The sequence below is a fragment of the Onychomys torridus genome, chromosome 18 (genome assembly GCF_903995425.1).
Source record: "Onychomys torridus chromosome 18, mOncTor1.1, whole genome shotgun sequence".
Lineage (NCBI taxonomy): Eukaryota > Metazoa > Chordata > Mammalia > Rodentia > Cricetidae > Onychomys > Onychomys torridus.
This window is the reverse complement of record NC_050460.1, coordinates 59,294,367-59,310,051: the sequence shown is the minus strand read 5'-3', so window position 1 is coordinate 59,310,051 and position 15,685 is coordinate 59,294,367. Positions and strand designations below refer to the sequence as shown.

At 50.6% G+C, this 15,685-nt stretch overlaps 3 protein-coding genes and 1 pseudogene across 3 annotated transcripts in view; 1 reads left to right on the top strand and 3 right to left on the bottom strand.

Annotated features, from left to right (window-relative positions):
* The window catches only part of Tspear (thrombospondin type laminin G domain and EAR repeats), a 101,217-nt gene that overhangs the window by 42,637 nt on the left and 42,895 nt on the right, over positions 1-15,685 (bottom strand). The gene's annotated exons all lie outside the window — the stretch shown is intronic.
* On the bottom strand, positions 2,265-2,738 carry LOC118569535 (keratin-associated protein 10-8-like). The gene has a single exon (XM_036167414.1). The coding sequence runs from the start codon at positions 2,736-2,738 to the stop codon at positions 2,265-2,267; it is 474 nt and encodes a 157-aa protein (XP_036023307.1).
* LOC118569534 lies at positions 10,069-11,989 on the top strand (annotated as a pseudogene).
* Positions 13,242-14,078, bottom strand: LOC118569784 (keratin-associated protein 10-1-like). The gene is made up of 2 exons (XM_036168010.1): positions 13,870-14,078; positions 13,242-13,782 (listed from the first exon to the last, which is right to left on the bottom strand). Exons 1-2 carry the CDS (start codon positions 14,076-14,078, stop codon positions 13,242-13,244), a joined length of 750 nt encoding a protein of 249 aa, XP_036023903.1.

The following is a 15,685-nucleotide window of genomic DNA, read 5'->3' as shown; positions in this document are numbered from 1 at the left end:
CCACCTGGCTCTGCTTCTTGAGTGCTGGGATTAAAGGCGTGCACCACCACCGCCTGGTGAATTCTTTTAATCTTAATGTTGAAAGATGCATTCACAGGTTTTGGTGTACATCATAGCTGAAACAAAGCCTTAAAATAACTTCAGATTAGATGTTTTGATAACAGCCTTGAGATGAAAACAATCTGAAGTTCACAAGGACACATAGCTGAGCTATAGATTCTTTAGGTGAGGGTCAAAAATACAAAGCAGCCCAATCATTACTAGTTGATGTACTTTCCCTGATAGGATTGGTTGGTGACCAAAGATGATGATTAATTCCTTGTATCCATTTTTGTCCTTAGTCTCCTGATATAAAAAATTATTGATGAATGGTTATACACCCTAAAGATTTAAAGTAGAGCTAACTGATTGTTTTAAAAGTTAAAACAATGTATGTGGGTTCTTGGGATGACTTTGTTTTACTCGTGTAAGGGAGATGAAAAACACATTTTTATATGTAATCATTATAATCATTCATTTGAAAAATAGGTGTAACCACATTGTAATTTCTATATTGTTGGGGTTATACAGTTGTAGTAGAAAAATAAATAGATAGAATACAGAATCAGAAAACAAAAGAAGAATGAAGAAAAGGTCTTAAGAAAACCATCAAGAGAGTGTGTGGGTGTCTTTTCCCTTACCTCCTCAGATAAAAAAGTCATAGTGCACCCACTCCATGAATTCCCTTCGAGCCCTGCACTGCTGAGGTTGGTCCCCCAGGCAGCAGAACATGGAGGCACCTGGCAAAGGCCACCATGGGAGGCTGTCTTCCTTGTCACATGACACCAGGGTAATGTGTCCATGATGAGGTGGCCTCATCTTAGGTGCCCCGGCTGCTAAGTGGACTCAGGAGTCCCTGGAGACACTGCCTTCCTCTCCCTGACCAGTTCGTTCCCTTTGCACTGCCCTTGCACTTCCAGGAGACAATTCTTTCCTCTGTGTAGCTTTAGAGCCTGTCTGGGAACTCCCTCTATAGCCCAGGCTGGCCTCGAACTCACAGAGATCCACCTGCCTCTGCCTCCTGAGTGCTGGGATTAAAGGCATGTGCCACCATGCCCGGCTCCAGGAGACAATTCTTAATGTTCCTCAGTAATGGTGAGGTCACGTTTGCCCACATTCGAACATCATGTCCTTCTGTCTCCTGTGGGTACATTCCCTTACCACTCTGGGTTGCTGTAGCCACTCCGGCTTATGGCCATCCCCATCCCATTGTACACCATGCCTCAGCCTCCATCCATAAGTGGGCTGCCAGAGGCATTCTGGTGCTCACTTAGCCTCCCCAAGCACATGCTTGGCAGAAAAACAGGATGCCCACACTCCCCGACAGTGGATCCTCTGGGTGCTAGGCCAGAGGCCACAGTTTCCTGATTTTCACTACACACACACAGAATGGTGGACATGGGCAGTGGGGTAGGGTGCTTTATTCAGAGCCCAAGTGCTGCTCAGAGTGAGGACCAGTGTGCAGTTTCTGCTGCCCAGAAGATCTAGAAGTGGCCAGCAGCAGAGCACAGAATGAGGGGACAGGAACTCCAGATCATATTTGAGGACCCTCCCACACCTCACAGATGCTGATACAGAGACAGTGGATGGGCACAGGTCCAGAGTCAGGTGCAGGCCTCACAGAGCCAGGTGCAAAGCCCAGAGCCAGGTACATAGTCAAAGGGCAGGTGCAGGCCTAGGAGCCAGAGGCAGAGCTCAGAACTAGATGCAGGCCCAGGAGCCAGGTGCAGGCCCCAGAGCCAGGTACAGGTCCCAGAGCCAGGTGCAAGAGCCCAGAGCCAGGTACAAAAACCAGAGCCAGGTGTAGAGCACAAAGCCAGGTGCAGAGCCCAGAACCAGGCGCAGGCCCTAAAGAGAGGTACAGACCACAGAGCCAGGTGCAGGCCCCAAAGCCAGGTGCAGAGCACAGAGCCAGGTGCAGGCCTCAGAACCAGTTTTCTGTATGACAGTTACTACAGAGATGGAATGGGACAGAGGAGGTTTTATTGATGCTCAGAGGCCAAGAATAACACAGCACATAGCAGGATCAAGCCAGCCAGATTGGGAGTGGGTGAGGAGGAGCAGCCAGCACTTCCAGGAGCTGAGGCAGGAGAGTAGCTGGGGGACACTCAGGCTCCAGACCTGGCTGGGCTGGTGGAGGAAGGGTAAGGATGGGTGGGCCCAGAACACCCAGCAGGACCATGGGTCAGGGAAGACAGGTGGCAATCAGGCTCACAACTAGACAGTCAGCAGCATGAGGGGGAAGCCCCGCAGCAGACAGGCTCACAGCAGACTGGCTTGCAGCAGACAGGCACACAGCAGGATGGCTTGCAGGGGGAGCAGGGGGAGCAAGCAGGCTGGCAGCCAGAGCAGATGGAGACACAGCAGACCGGTTTGCAGCAGACAGGTGTGCAGCGGACAGGCACACAGCAGGACTGTTGGCAGGGGGAGCAAGTGCAGCAACCTGGCTGGCAGCTAGACTGCTGGCAACATGAGGGTGTGCAGGAAGATTGGCAGCAGGGGCTGGACACACAGCTCACTGGGGTGCAGATGAGGGTCAGGCAGGGGGCTGGGGCACAGCAGCTGGACTGGCAGCAGCTGGGCTGGCAGCAGCTGGGGGCACAGCAGCTGGGCTCACAGCAGCTCTCTGGGCAGTCGTCCACCTGCCAGGAGGAGTTGGTGCAGGCGTCAGAGCAGACAGACATGGTGGAAGTGGCCATGGCGAGGTTGGATGGGAGCTGGGAGTGTGTTGAGTGGCTGTGTGTGAGTGTTGAGTGAGTGTGTGTGAGGTGCTCTGGGCTCTGGGCTTTTATCCCCCAGGCGTGTTTTGCTGCAGGAGGCTCTGGGCCCTTCCTCTTCCTTGTTCAGTCTGGAGGGTGCTCTGCGGAACTCAGTCATAAACTGTTGTGCTGATCACTCTGCTCGGGCCTGTGGCTGTGGGACCCCTGGAACACAGTCTCCCTGGTGTTCTACACTCTCTACCTGGTGGCCACTTGTCAGGATTTTGGAGATGACGCTTGGCTCTGAGGATGCACTCTGTGTTCCCTGCCTCTGACCTTAGTGGTGTGACCTGGCTGGCCTGTGACTAGGAAAGAGGAGGCAGGCATCCTGTTTTGGAGCAGGCAGGGAGGATGTCCAATGATGTCTCCATGGTACAAGGATGGGTCAGTTGTAGGCAGCCAGCCAAGGGCCTCTTGGAGATGAAGACGGTCACTGAAGTGGGCTCCTAGGCGTTTAGAGACCACACTGAGTCCGACCTAGCCATAAGCCAATGTCCTCCTGGAACACAGGGTCCCTAGTCCTGGGTCAAAACCTGAGGCTGGGGTGAACATATAGGCTACGGGAGGCAGGCATGGACTAAGGTCACACGGAGTTCACTTATCATCCTGGATGGCCTGTGCCAGGGAGGTGAGCTGGGGAGAGCTGGCCCTGATCCCAGATACTCATCCCAGGCATACCTCTCCTGCATTCCAGGGCCCTCTCACCCTCTCTTGTCAGCTGCAGAGTAGCACTGTGGGCAGGAAGACAATGTCCGGCCCTCACACAGTGGAGTCTCTCACAGAACGGAGGCCTCCTTAGAGTTCTTGGCGGATGTGAGGCAAGGGGTGAGCAAGGCCATTGTCACCAGAACTTCCCACGCTGTTCTGGGGTCCAGTGAAATGTCAAACCAAGAATCCGGATGATAACAAGCATGTCTGGTGTCTGTGGGTGAGGGGACCCTCCACTAACAACTGAGTTGCCTGTCCGAGGAACTGTTCCGTCCACGTTCACAGGGGGCCAGATGAAGAGAGATTCTGAGCACCCAGTAGTCCTCCAGGGCACCTGTTGGGTCATGGTGAGGTCAGAGGGAAGCAGAAGCCACCAGTATAAAACATCCATGAGACTCTGAGACAGTGCCGGAGCAGTGCACAGAGCTCAAGACCCTCATCAGAGAACATGCTCGTTCCCTGAGGAACTCAGGACATGATGTCCCCGGGGCATAGGCCTTCTGCAGCTTTTATTATGGCTTAGGTCATTGGGTTTTTCTGCACATTCAATGCATTCCATGCTCCATAACTGTTAGCCATAACCCTCTGTGGCCACCCACAGGTGACACCACAGACTCAGCTCGCTGTGAGACTCACCTAGCAGTGTCCCAAGGAGTGTGAGCAAGGGGCCAGCAACCTTAGGTAGGGAGCAGCAACATTTGTCCTCAGTGGGACACAGGGAGCTTGGTGCCATGACCCGAGAGCAGGACATCACAGTGCACAGACTTGAATGACAGATTCAGTGAGCTCAGACAAATAGTCCTTACCATGGTGATGGCAGGGACAAGGATGGTGCATGGAATGACCTGGGAACCACTGTGTGCCTGGCAGTATTCTCAGCACATCCTGTCTGTAGTGATTTGAGTGTGACTGTCTCCAAGAGGTTAACTGTGTGTTTGAACACTTGACCCACAGTTGGTTGTGTTGTTTGAACACAGGGCCTAGCTGGTGGTTGAAGGTCATGGTGGGGGCAAGGGAGTAGCTTGAGGGACCACAGGCTGACTGTCCTGGCTGGAGTTCCTGCCCTTTGATCCCTAAGATGTGAAATGCATGATCGTGTGCTGCTCCTGCTGGGACTCAGTGTACCCTCTTGAGCCGTGCCCTCTCGAGGCATGAGCCCAGATAGGTCCATCCTCCTTGAGCTGGGCATTCCCTCATGATTGTGAGAAAAGAACTCCATAGAAAACCAGACTGGGGTGGCACTGTTGTGGTGCATCTGACCGTGTGTTCAGGCCTTTGGACAGGTGCATGGGAGGAATGTGGAAGAGTCCTGGACTATTGTGAACTGAGCTTAATGGGCCATTCTGGTGGCGGTTCACATGATCAGAGATCAGGCAGACCGTGCAGACCTGACGCTCGACATTTCAAATAGGGCTCCCCTGAGACCTGGGCTCAAGACCATTCAGGATTACAGCCTGTCAAAGAAGCTGGCCACATTCTGCCCGTGTCTCAGACTATTGAATGGGACTGAGTTAGAAACTATTGGACTAATTCTTCTGATGGAAGGAATTTTAAAGATAGCCTAGCATCGAGTCTGTGGCATGGTTGATGCTCACCGCCTTTCTCCAGGTTTACAGTGAGAGTTCTGAACAGAAAGCAGAGCAGGGAGATGTGGAGAACACACAGTTCAATGGGGGAAAGGTGTGGGAGAGAATTTGAAGTCGCCAACAAAGCAGCTGTCGATGTAGCCAATGCCAACAGGAGTGAGTGGCAACTGCTGAAGAGATCAGTGCAAATAAGGGAAAACTCCGCACGGTAAACTGGGGCAATAGAACCGATAGCTCAAGAGTGAACGTGTGTCCACTCTAGGGCAGCTTGTTCCATCCAACAAGACCGTCTAGATTCCCCTGCGCTACAAGAGTCTGCTTGGGCTGTAGGGAAAGAGGGCCAGGCTAGGTCTGAAGCTGAGAACACAGCCTGCTGTCATTGTCCATGCAGTGCTGTGACTTTAGGCATGCAGAGTATGAGGGTTGCGATGTCACGGAGCATGTGCCAAGGTCCCAGCCAGCCTCTGAGGGCAGGCACCGTGTGGAAGGCCAGAGTCCCGCCGTGAGCTTGTATGGACGGTGCAGGAAGCAGCAAAGGTGAAGCCTAAGTAGTCATGGGGACCTAGAGAAGCCCTAGAATCTGTAATGGGGACCCCGGCATGTGGGAGATGCTGGGAAGCCTGAAATCTGTTGAGGCATGGGGTGGGGCTTTTCAAAGAAAGAGATGTGTGCCACAGGCAGTAGAGCTGTGGGCAAAGCTGCTCACGGCACTGGGGCCCCGGCAATGACGAGGCTGCGGTCCTGGGCTCGGGGCTGAAGGAGTGTGCCCTGGTGGGTTCTGCTTTCGGTGGTCTTTGTCTCCATTCCTCCTGCTCGGATTGGAAATATGACCACATTGGCAGATGCAAGCACGGTTTGACTTTTATAGGGGCTCATAGTTAAATGACTGTCTTGCGTTTCAAAAGGGACTTGGGACTTTTAAATGTTGAGACTGTTGAGGGACTATGAAGAAGTTTGAATTTGATGACTCTGAGGGATGGCCATCAGCCAACAGGGACCAGGGTGGAATGTCACTGACTGGAATGTCCTCTTAGGCCCCCGTGTTTCGACATTTGATGCCCACCCACCCGTGGTGCTGTTTTGGGAAAGTTGTGAAACCCACTGGATACATGACCTAGTGGGCAGATGTAGGGTGGCAGGGGTGAGGCTTGAGGGTTCTGCAGGGGTGAGGCTTGAGGGTTCCAGATAGACTCTGCTTTGGTCCTGAGCTCTGTGCTTCCTGGTGAGGAGGCATGAGGAGACATGAGGGACCACATGTCTCTGCTCTTGTGAGCACCACCTGTTTTACCCATCATGATGACTGAAGCCCTCTCCAGTGAGAAGCCAGAGTAAACCCTTAGGTTGTTACCACTAGGATAAAAGTAACTAATTCAATATTTACCCACCGTCATATCACCTAGAATAGCTTCTATTTAAACAGATAAGGAGAACCTGGCACAAAGTGGTTAAATAGCTTTTCCCTTGCTGCCAAGTAAGACAAACTATGATTTCCCACATTCCAAAACAGACTATGGGAAGTATGCAAGGAAATGTACCCCAAGCAGCTGGGTTTAAAATTCCCCTTGGAGGCAGGGAAGAACAAATTATCACCACAGAGCTTCCACACAATGGCTTTAAGGACAAACACAGCAGGTTCCTCCAGACATAGAAGGAAAAAGATAATAAACAGAGTGGATACCTCACTGAGACCAAGCATGCCAATTCAGTCACAAGAGACAGAGAAAACACAGCCAGAACAAAAACAAACAACAAGAAATGAGGTGGCTTGAATGAGGACAGCCCCCATGGACTCATATGTTTGAATGTTTGGTCCCCAGATGGCAGACTGTTTGGGAAGGATGAGGGCGTGTGGTCTTGTTGGAGGAGGATGCTACTGGGTGGGCTCTGAGATTTTAAAAGCCCACATCATTCTCCATTAGCTCTCTCTGTCTCATGTTTCTGGACCATGATATAAGCTCTCAGCTACTGTTCCAGGGCCATGTCTGCCTGCCTGCTGCCATGCTCCCCTTCATGATGGTTGTGGACTTAACCATCTGGAACTGTGAGCTCCTCAATTAGATGCTTTCTTTTATAAGTTGTCTTGGTATTTTGCCAGGGCCGTAGAAAAGTAACTAAGACAAGACATAATGGTTACAGAGCTGGAGGGATGGCTCAGTGTTTAAGAGCACTCACTGGTTACTCTTCCAGAAGCCCGAATTCAGTTCCCAGCACTGCCATCAAATGCTTACACTGGCCTGTAACTCCACCTCCAGAGGATCCAATGCTCTGTTCTGGACTATACTCATGTGCATAACTCCCCCGCCACACACACAAGCATAGACACTCACAATGAAAAAAATACTCTTTTAGGAAAGAAAAGAATTGGGGGACATTTAGCTGAAGCATCTGCACAACAGTGTGTTCTAGACTGTTCTTCATAGCCCAGGTGCCCATCAACAGGCGTGGACAGAGAGAGGGTTTGAGTGTGCACAGCCTGAACTTTATCCAGGCACAAAGAACAAAGTCAGGTTGTTTTTAAGGAAACGGCCGACCCTGGGAACAATCACATCAGTGAACCCAGCCAATTCTCTGTAAGACAAATACTGTAGATTTCTTCCCATTTGAAGTCCCTAGATGTTATATGGTTTCAGAAAATCGTGTACATGTGGATTACATGCAAACAGAAATCAATGGTCTATGGTAGTGGTTCTCAATCTGTGGGTTGTGACCCCCCCAGGGGGTTGAACCACCCTTCCACAGGGCTCGCCTAAGACCATTGGAAAACACAGATTTCTTACATTACAATTCACAACAGTAGCAAAATTACACTGATGAATACAAAATATTTTGTTTATGAAAACAAAAATAGTTTTATGGTTGGGGGTCACCACAATGAGGTGTGTTAAAGGGTCACAGCATTAGGGAGACTGAGAACCACTGATCTAGGGGAACAAAGGGGATTGATTGGAGGGAGAGGAGGGAAAAGTGAGGTGGAGGAAGGTGGTAAGGGATGTATTCGATGTACAATACGTTCCTATAAGAAAACATGACCATAAAAGCTGGTCTGAGTGTCCACGCTTGCTGTGTGTTGGGGAGGTTTTCGATCATCAGCCAGAAAAGCCCTGTGTTCAGCAGTCATGAGCTCTGGGCTGAGTCCAAGCTGTTGGTGGCCCTCCCCCAATCCTAGTGTGTGGGTGTGATGGGGTGATCAAGTCAGCCAGGTGGAGCCTCACGATGGGATTGGCGACTCCAGTCACACTGTAGCCCCCTTCCATGCTGGAATGTGGTCTGTGGCCAGGAGTGGTGCTCCATCCAGAACCCTGGATATACCCCACGTGACTGACTGCCCCTCAGCTTAGCTGACTTCCAGCCCCCAACACTGGGAAGAATCCGTGTTTATGATCTAAGGCCCCAATAGGCAGCTGTTTGCATGGCCTGGACTAAAGAGGCAGAGGCAAAGCCAGCATGCAGGTTCCCGTGTGGAGCTAATGGGGCACAGAGGCGGGGAACATAACTGAGTATAGGTGTGAAGTTTAAAAATGGATTACGTAATGTGGTGTTAATTGCTATTGGCAATGATAGGCTCTAACACTTCATCCATTGCTCACATGAAAGTAACTAACCGCATCCAACTAGGGAACATTAGAAACAGCCAGTTCAACCCAGTGACGTGACTGTATCCTACATATACTGTGTCAGCATGTTTTCTGTTCCTATAATGAAGAACCCAAGGCCAGGCGCTAACGAAGGGATTTATATATAGTTCATGGCTCTGGAGGCTGACAGCCCAGCAACACAGCCCCAGTTCTGTGTCATGGTCCCCCACCAAGTGTGTCACACTGTGGTGGATAGCGGCCTGGAACGAGGTCACATGGGGGGAGGGAATCTCTGAGATAAAAAGGAGTTAGTTCTGACCATCATCGCACCCCACCCCTCAGTGCCACCGAGGACCAGGCTCCCAAGACAGACTCTGGGGATACCCTTCAGCTACATCCAAACAGCTCTAGTGGAAAGCCTAGTTATGTTTTTCCAATTTCAACCTGGCACAGTAGATTGCCCAGGTGGGCTGTATCTGCTGGATAGCGCTGTTAGAGCATGCCAGGTACCCAGGTGAACAAGGGCAGAGTATTACAGAAGGCAGGAAAGCCAAGCCAGCCTGTCTTACTCAGGAACTCCACAAACTCATCCTGTCACCCTCAACGCCAACAGCTAAAAAGTAAATATGAACTCATGGCTCAGAGCAAAGCCTGCAGCAGCCAAGTGACCATGTCCCACATAAATTCACACAGTCAGAACAGGTGACGGCTTCAGGGATGCTGCATAAGCACGGGGCCTCCCTGACCGTGGCTGCTTAACCCATCTAGAAATATGGGTTCAGCACTCTACACACCACAAGTGTTCTGACTCTAATGGCCGAAGGGCATTCTTGACTGATCACAGCTCCCCATGATGGGGAAACAAGTTTTATTTCCAGAACTCTCTAAGGAAGGAGTGGCCATCTTCCAAGGCCAGGCTGGCCACCATCAATGGGAGGCTTACAGAGTGGGTGAGCCATGGTGTCAAGGACCAGAGAACGGCCCTCCCCAGTCCCATGCGTTGAACAAAGGCTTAGATGGAAGCTGAACATGTGGTCAGCCATGCTCAGGCTGGCAGGTCCACTCCTCTGAACTGGGCAAAGAAAGGACCCAGGTGGCATCTGTTGCCTGCCCCTCTTTGCCTCCATGCAAGCTTTGGAACTTGGAAGGAAGTTGACCAAGTTCATTAAAAGGCTGCTAGGGGCTGTCCCTTCAGGTAAGGACCAGCAAGATGTACCACAGTAGTCAGCGGGGTCAGTGGCTGCTGGAGCACTGTGCTTTAGATAAGACCCATCAGCCTATCAAACCACCAGTTCCCATTCTGCTGACAAACGTGTCTTGAGAAAATGGTTTGATGCCTCTGACCCTAATTTCTTCATTCATTGGAACAGGGGTGAGTCTCTTTCTGTTCCCAGCCCAGCCATGGCTCGTGGTCCCAAGAAACATCAGAACTGTGTAGCAGCTCCAAAACATTGGTTGCTGGATAAATTGACTCATTTGTTTGCTCCTCATCCATCTACTGGTCCTCACAAGCTGAGGGAATGTCTGCTCCTGATCATTTTCCTAAGGAACAGACTTTATGCCCTGACTAGAGATGAAGTAAAAAAGATTTGCATGCCATGCTTCATAAAGATTGATGACAAAGTCAAGACCAACATAACCAATGCTACTGGGGTTATGGATGTCATCGCATCACAAGACTGAAGAGAACTTCCATCTGATCTATGACACCAAGGGTCGCTTTGCTGTTCGTCGTATTAGACTTGAGGAGGCCAAGTACAGGTTGTGCAAAGTGAGAAAGATCTTTGTGAGCACAAAAGGAATTCCACACCAGGTGACCCATGATGTTCCTACTATTGTCTACCCTCATCCCCTCATCAAGGTGAATGACACCATTCAGATTGATTTGGAGACAGGCAAAATAACCGACTACATTGTTTGATACCAGTAACCTGTGTATGGGGACTGGAGGTGCTAACTTGGGAAGAATTGGTGTGATCACCAATAGAGAGAGACATCTTGGCTCTTTTGATGTGATTCACGTGAAAGACGCCAATGGCAACAACTTTGCCACATGGTTTTCAATATTTTTGTTATTGGCAATGGCAACACCATGGATTTCTCTTCCCCAAGGTACTGCAAGCCGCAAAAATATATGAAGTAGGATTCAGCTGACTATGACAAGCTAACACCTGGAAGAAGCCAAGGGCCTTCCAGAGGTCAAGCTGAGGCTCAAGGAGTCTTGGTGATATTGGCTTTTGATTATTAGCCATTTCCTACTATGAATTTCTCATGTGCTATTGTAACATTTCCATCAGTCTTTGGGCACCATTTCCCCTCTACTAAGGAATATTTAGATAACCTTCTGAGCAGCAACACAGCCAGGATCCTTAATTTCAGGCCTTTCTGTAATTATCGTTATTAGCAGCATGTGGTCAGGATCATCCCCAGAGGGACGAAAGTGTCTTATCAGAGATACCTCTGTACTCTCTAAGAATGGACTTAAGCATCCAGACTACCTGTCTGAGAAGGCCTGGCAGATGTGCCAATTAAGCTTAACTTTCTCCTTTCCAAAGTCTTATCTCTAGTTTTAGATCCACCCTTAACAATTAACTCAGAATAAAGGGTTCTTACTTACAGATACATCTACCTGTGAGGGAAGTTGCCTAGCCAAGTTGCCTAGCGACTGACTGAGCACACTTGCCAGAAATGGCAGGAGCACAGATAGCTTGGAGAGATAAGGGTCAAAGGGATAAAAAGGCAGTTTTATTTTCAGAGAGGGACGAGACGGAGAAGAGAAAAGAGAATGGAAGAACTAGATGGGTAAGGACTTGAGAGGAACAAACTGAGATGGGGAAGAACTAGATGGAAGGGCTAGAAGAGAGTACTAGAGGAACGAGATGGAAGATGAGGAAGAGCCAGATGGGGAAGAACAAGATGAGAGAGAAGGAGATGGGAGAGGAGCTGAGGTGGGAAAGAACTAGATGGATGAGAACCTAGAAGGGACAGAACTAGATGAAGGAATGAAGATAGAACCTAGAGGGGTCAGCAGAAAATTGTAGAGAGAAATGAGGCAAGGAAGGAGCTAGGCCTGAGAGCAGAATAGAAGCTGTGTAGAGAGAGCTGACTCAGAAGAATACAGTGTATGGGCTAAAGAGTTTCGTGTACGTAGCTTCATTTCATATCATCAAAGATTAGATTATCAGCTGGCTGTAGATTCTTCCCAGACCCTGGGAGGGGACTGTCGAGGAGCTGCACCCCCATAGTCTCTAATGCTGAAAGAAAAAAAATCTGTCTGACCATTGCTGAAGAGAGAGACAAAAGACTAGCGGCCAAACAGTGAAGGGGATGAAATGGTCTCGAGGAGACATGCTGGAGAGGTTTTTGAGATCTTGCTACAAGCCTTTCTAAGCAACATGCTAGAATAACAGCATGATGAAAAAAAGATTTGATTATTTATGTAAGTGTGTGTGTCTGTGTGTGTGAGTTGTGTATGTTATATGTGTGTGCATGCATGTATATGGATGTTGTGTGAGAGTGTGGTGTGGTGTGTATGTGTGTGCGCATGCACATGGGTATGCATGTGTGTGTTGTATGTACCTGGTGTATGTGTATGTTTGTGTGTGTGTACCTGTGAATATAAGGAGAAAACTTGCAGAAGTCAGTCCTCACAGGCTACCTTGTGGAATCTGGGAATCAACCTCAGGTTGGCAGGCCTCCCGCTCAGTGCCTCAGCCCACTAAAGATCTTTCTACCCATCAAAAACTAGTGTGTTGTGTGATCCTCGGGGGTAAGCCCCAAATCTAACACAGCTGATCATGGCCCTGGTGTTTCAGCACCTGTATCCAAGGCCTCCATCAGTGCTCTGTCAGGGAAGGACCACAACTCAGCACAAAAGGACAAGTCACACAAGGACACAAGCCACCAAAAGGGAGAAGCAGCAGAAACTTCTAGAAACACAATTGGATCCCAGAGAAGACCAATGTGCAAATGACCAGTCAGACTGGAAACAGAATAAATGTAGGAGTCTAAAGAACCAGATGAACATCACAAGCTCTTTGTGAATCCCCAGCTTTATTTTATTTCACAGGAGGAGATGGCCATGGAGGGCAGCCACGATGGAGAGAAGGCCTCAGTGGAGGAGGGAGGTCACAGAGAAGGAGACCTCCATGTCAGCTTAGCTCTGAGGCCCAGGACAGGGGAACAGGAGCCTGAGCCTGCTGTCTCTAACTAGCCACAAATTCTCTTCCTGGAGCCTGTTGGGTAATGGCTACTTCAAAAGAGCCAGGCAAACAGACACAGGACAACCAGGCAGTCAGTGGAAGGCCAACATTGGACGTAATTTGGACCAGGGTGGCCAGATTTTCCTGGGAGTCCTTAGAAAGTTTTCAGGACTCACAGGTCATCATCTGGTCATGGGAGAGTAGCCACCATTGAGGCAGATGAAAAGTGTGGGAATAAGCAATAGAGAAGACACTGGTGGCTGAGGAGGGAGAGGTGGGTATGAGGCTGAGCCCAGTTTGGGGAGATGGACCACTGGGATCACAACTCTGAGTATCAGCCCTGCACCTGGGGGACTCTGAGCATGGGACAGGTCAGCAGCAGCTGGACTTCGGGCCTGAGCAGAGACCACAGCAGGCCTGGCGGGAGCAGGCAGGGCGGCAGAGCAGGGACATGCTGGAGCAGGGCTTGCAGCAGCTGGGCTGGCAGGAGGAGGCACAGCAGGAGGAGGTGGGCACACAGCAGGCAGGTCTGCACACAGGGCGGCAGAGCAGGGACACGCTGGAGCAGGGCTTGCAGCAGACAGGCACACAGCAGGAGGATTGACAGCATGAGGGCTGGCAGCTAGACTGCTGGCAGCATGAGGATCCAGAGCAGATGGGTGTGCAGCAGACAGGCTTGCAGCAGACAGGCTTGCAGCAGACAGGCTTGCAGCAGACAGGCACACAGCAGGAGGATTGACAGCATGAGGGCTGGCAGCTAGACTGCTGGCAGCATGGGGATCCAGAGCAGATGGGTGTGCAGCAGACAGGCTTGCAGCAAAGGGTCATAGAGCAGGATGGCTGGCAGGGGGAGCAGGTGCAGCAAGCTGGCTGGCAGCTAGACTGTTGGCAGCATGAGGGTGTGCAGCAGCTGCTGCAAGTAGATTGGAAGCAGGGGCTGGACACACAGCTCACTGGGGTGCAGATAAGGGTCAGGCAGGAGGATGGGGCACAGCAGCTTGGGGCACAGGAGCTGGATTGGCAGCAGCTGGGCACACAGCAGCTGGACATGCAGCAGCTGGGCACACAGCAGCTGGATTGGCAACAGCTGGGCTGGCAGCAGCTGGGGGCACAGCAGGTAGGCTCACAGCAGCTCTCTGGGCAGTCGTCCACCTGCCAGGAGGAGTTGGTGCAGGCGTCAGAGCAGACAGACATGGTGGAGGGGGCCATGGCGGGGTTGGATGGTGGAGGGTGAGTTTGTGAGAGTGTGTATGTGTGTGAGTGTGTGTGTGTGTGTGAGGTGTCTGGTGGCAGCATTTATACCCCTGGGCAGCTTGTGTTGTGCCTCAGCTCCTGGCTTCCTTTTCCTTGTCTGTGTTTGAGGTCAGCCTGTTGTCTCACTAGTGAGTGACTGTCAACAAAACTGCTGTCTGCTGAGACTGCCCCTGGAGGAAACCCCACAGAGATGACCAGATCTCATGGGAGGTGGGGATGGCAAAAGCCAGGTGACATTTTGGAAGGGGCGGTCACTGTCCTATCTCTGGGGACTTAGTTCTTGAAGCAGCTTCTGAGGCTGGGCAGATATATAGGGAGGACAGCCCTGGGGAGGGATAAGAAGATGGGGGCATGTGCTCCTCAACTGTTCTGTAGGACTTGATGTCTAGGGGTGTCCCTTCTGTCGGTAAGGACTCCAGGATCCCTGGTGCCTTGGCAGGCCTGATGGAGTCAAAGCAAGCAAGAGGGTGAAGGCCTCTGCCACAGTTCAAGTTGAAGTTGAATTTCTCTGGAGCCACTGACAGTGCCCATGACATTCATAGGCCTTTGTGTCCCCTGAGCTCTGGCACTTTCTCCTGTACCCACGTCCTCAGAGCTCCTGATGCCCCAGGGACACAGCCAGCTCAGTCCCTCAACACATCTCTACCGTGGGATTTGGATACACTCTGAAGGCAATGAATTTACTGGAGCCTGTCCCATGCATGTACTCATGCTCAGCCCTGCTCCAAGCCTTGGGGACACCCTGGGTTCTGGTCACTTATCATTTCATGGTCCCTGTACCCTGCCTCTTTTCTGGGGATCAAGGGCACATCCTTGGGGATACTGTGAACTTCAGAGTCTCCCAATAGTTACTTCCTCTATCACCAGACACTGTCTGGTGTGGGTGAGTGGGCAGTAGGGCTTGGAATATTTCTGGCTCTAATGGTGGAGAGAGATGGTGTGTTAGGGTCCTCCATATAATCAGATGGAAAAGGTTAATTTCAACTAAAGCCTGTACCTTGCCAGATTTATTGAAAGACAATAATCTGCACTCTCAGCAAGCTCAGCGGGGAGACATTCCCTTGGTAGATCTCCAAGCCTGAGCTGTTACAATGAGAAAGCTGTGTCCAACCCAGAGAAAGATTTTTTGTTTGTTTTTATCAAGACAGGGTTTCTCTGTAGTTTTGATGCCTGTCCTGGATCTTGCTCTGTAGACCAGGCTGGCCCGAACTCACAGAGATCCACCTGTCTCTGCCTCCCAAGTGCTGGGTTTAAAGGCGTTTGCCACCACCCCTAGCCTCAGCGGAAAATTTTGAAGACTTCTGTGGAAACCCCGTGGGCAATTAGAAGCTGTGGCAGATTCCTGCCGACCAGAAGCCATGAGTCAGAACTACAGATGCAGCAAAATCAGAATCGAAGGTAAATAGAGACATCTCAATTAATAAAATAAGGGAACTGCTGTCAGCAGGACTGTCATTTGGACAAAGTGGCAGCACACAGAATGGAAGAGACTTTTACCAGCTGCAAGTCACTTACAGGACTAGTGTCTAAAATACAGAATGAACGTTGAAAATAGGCATCAA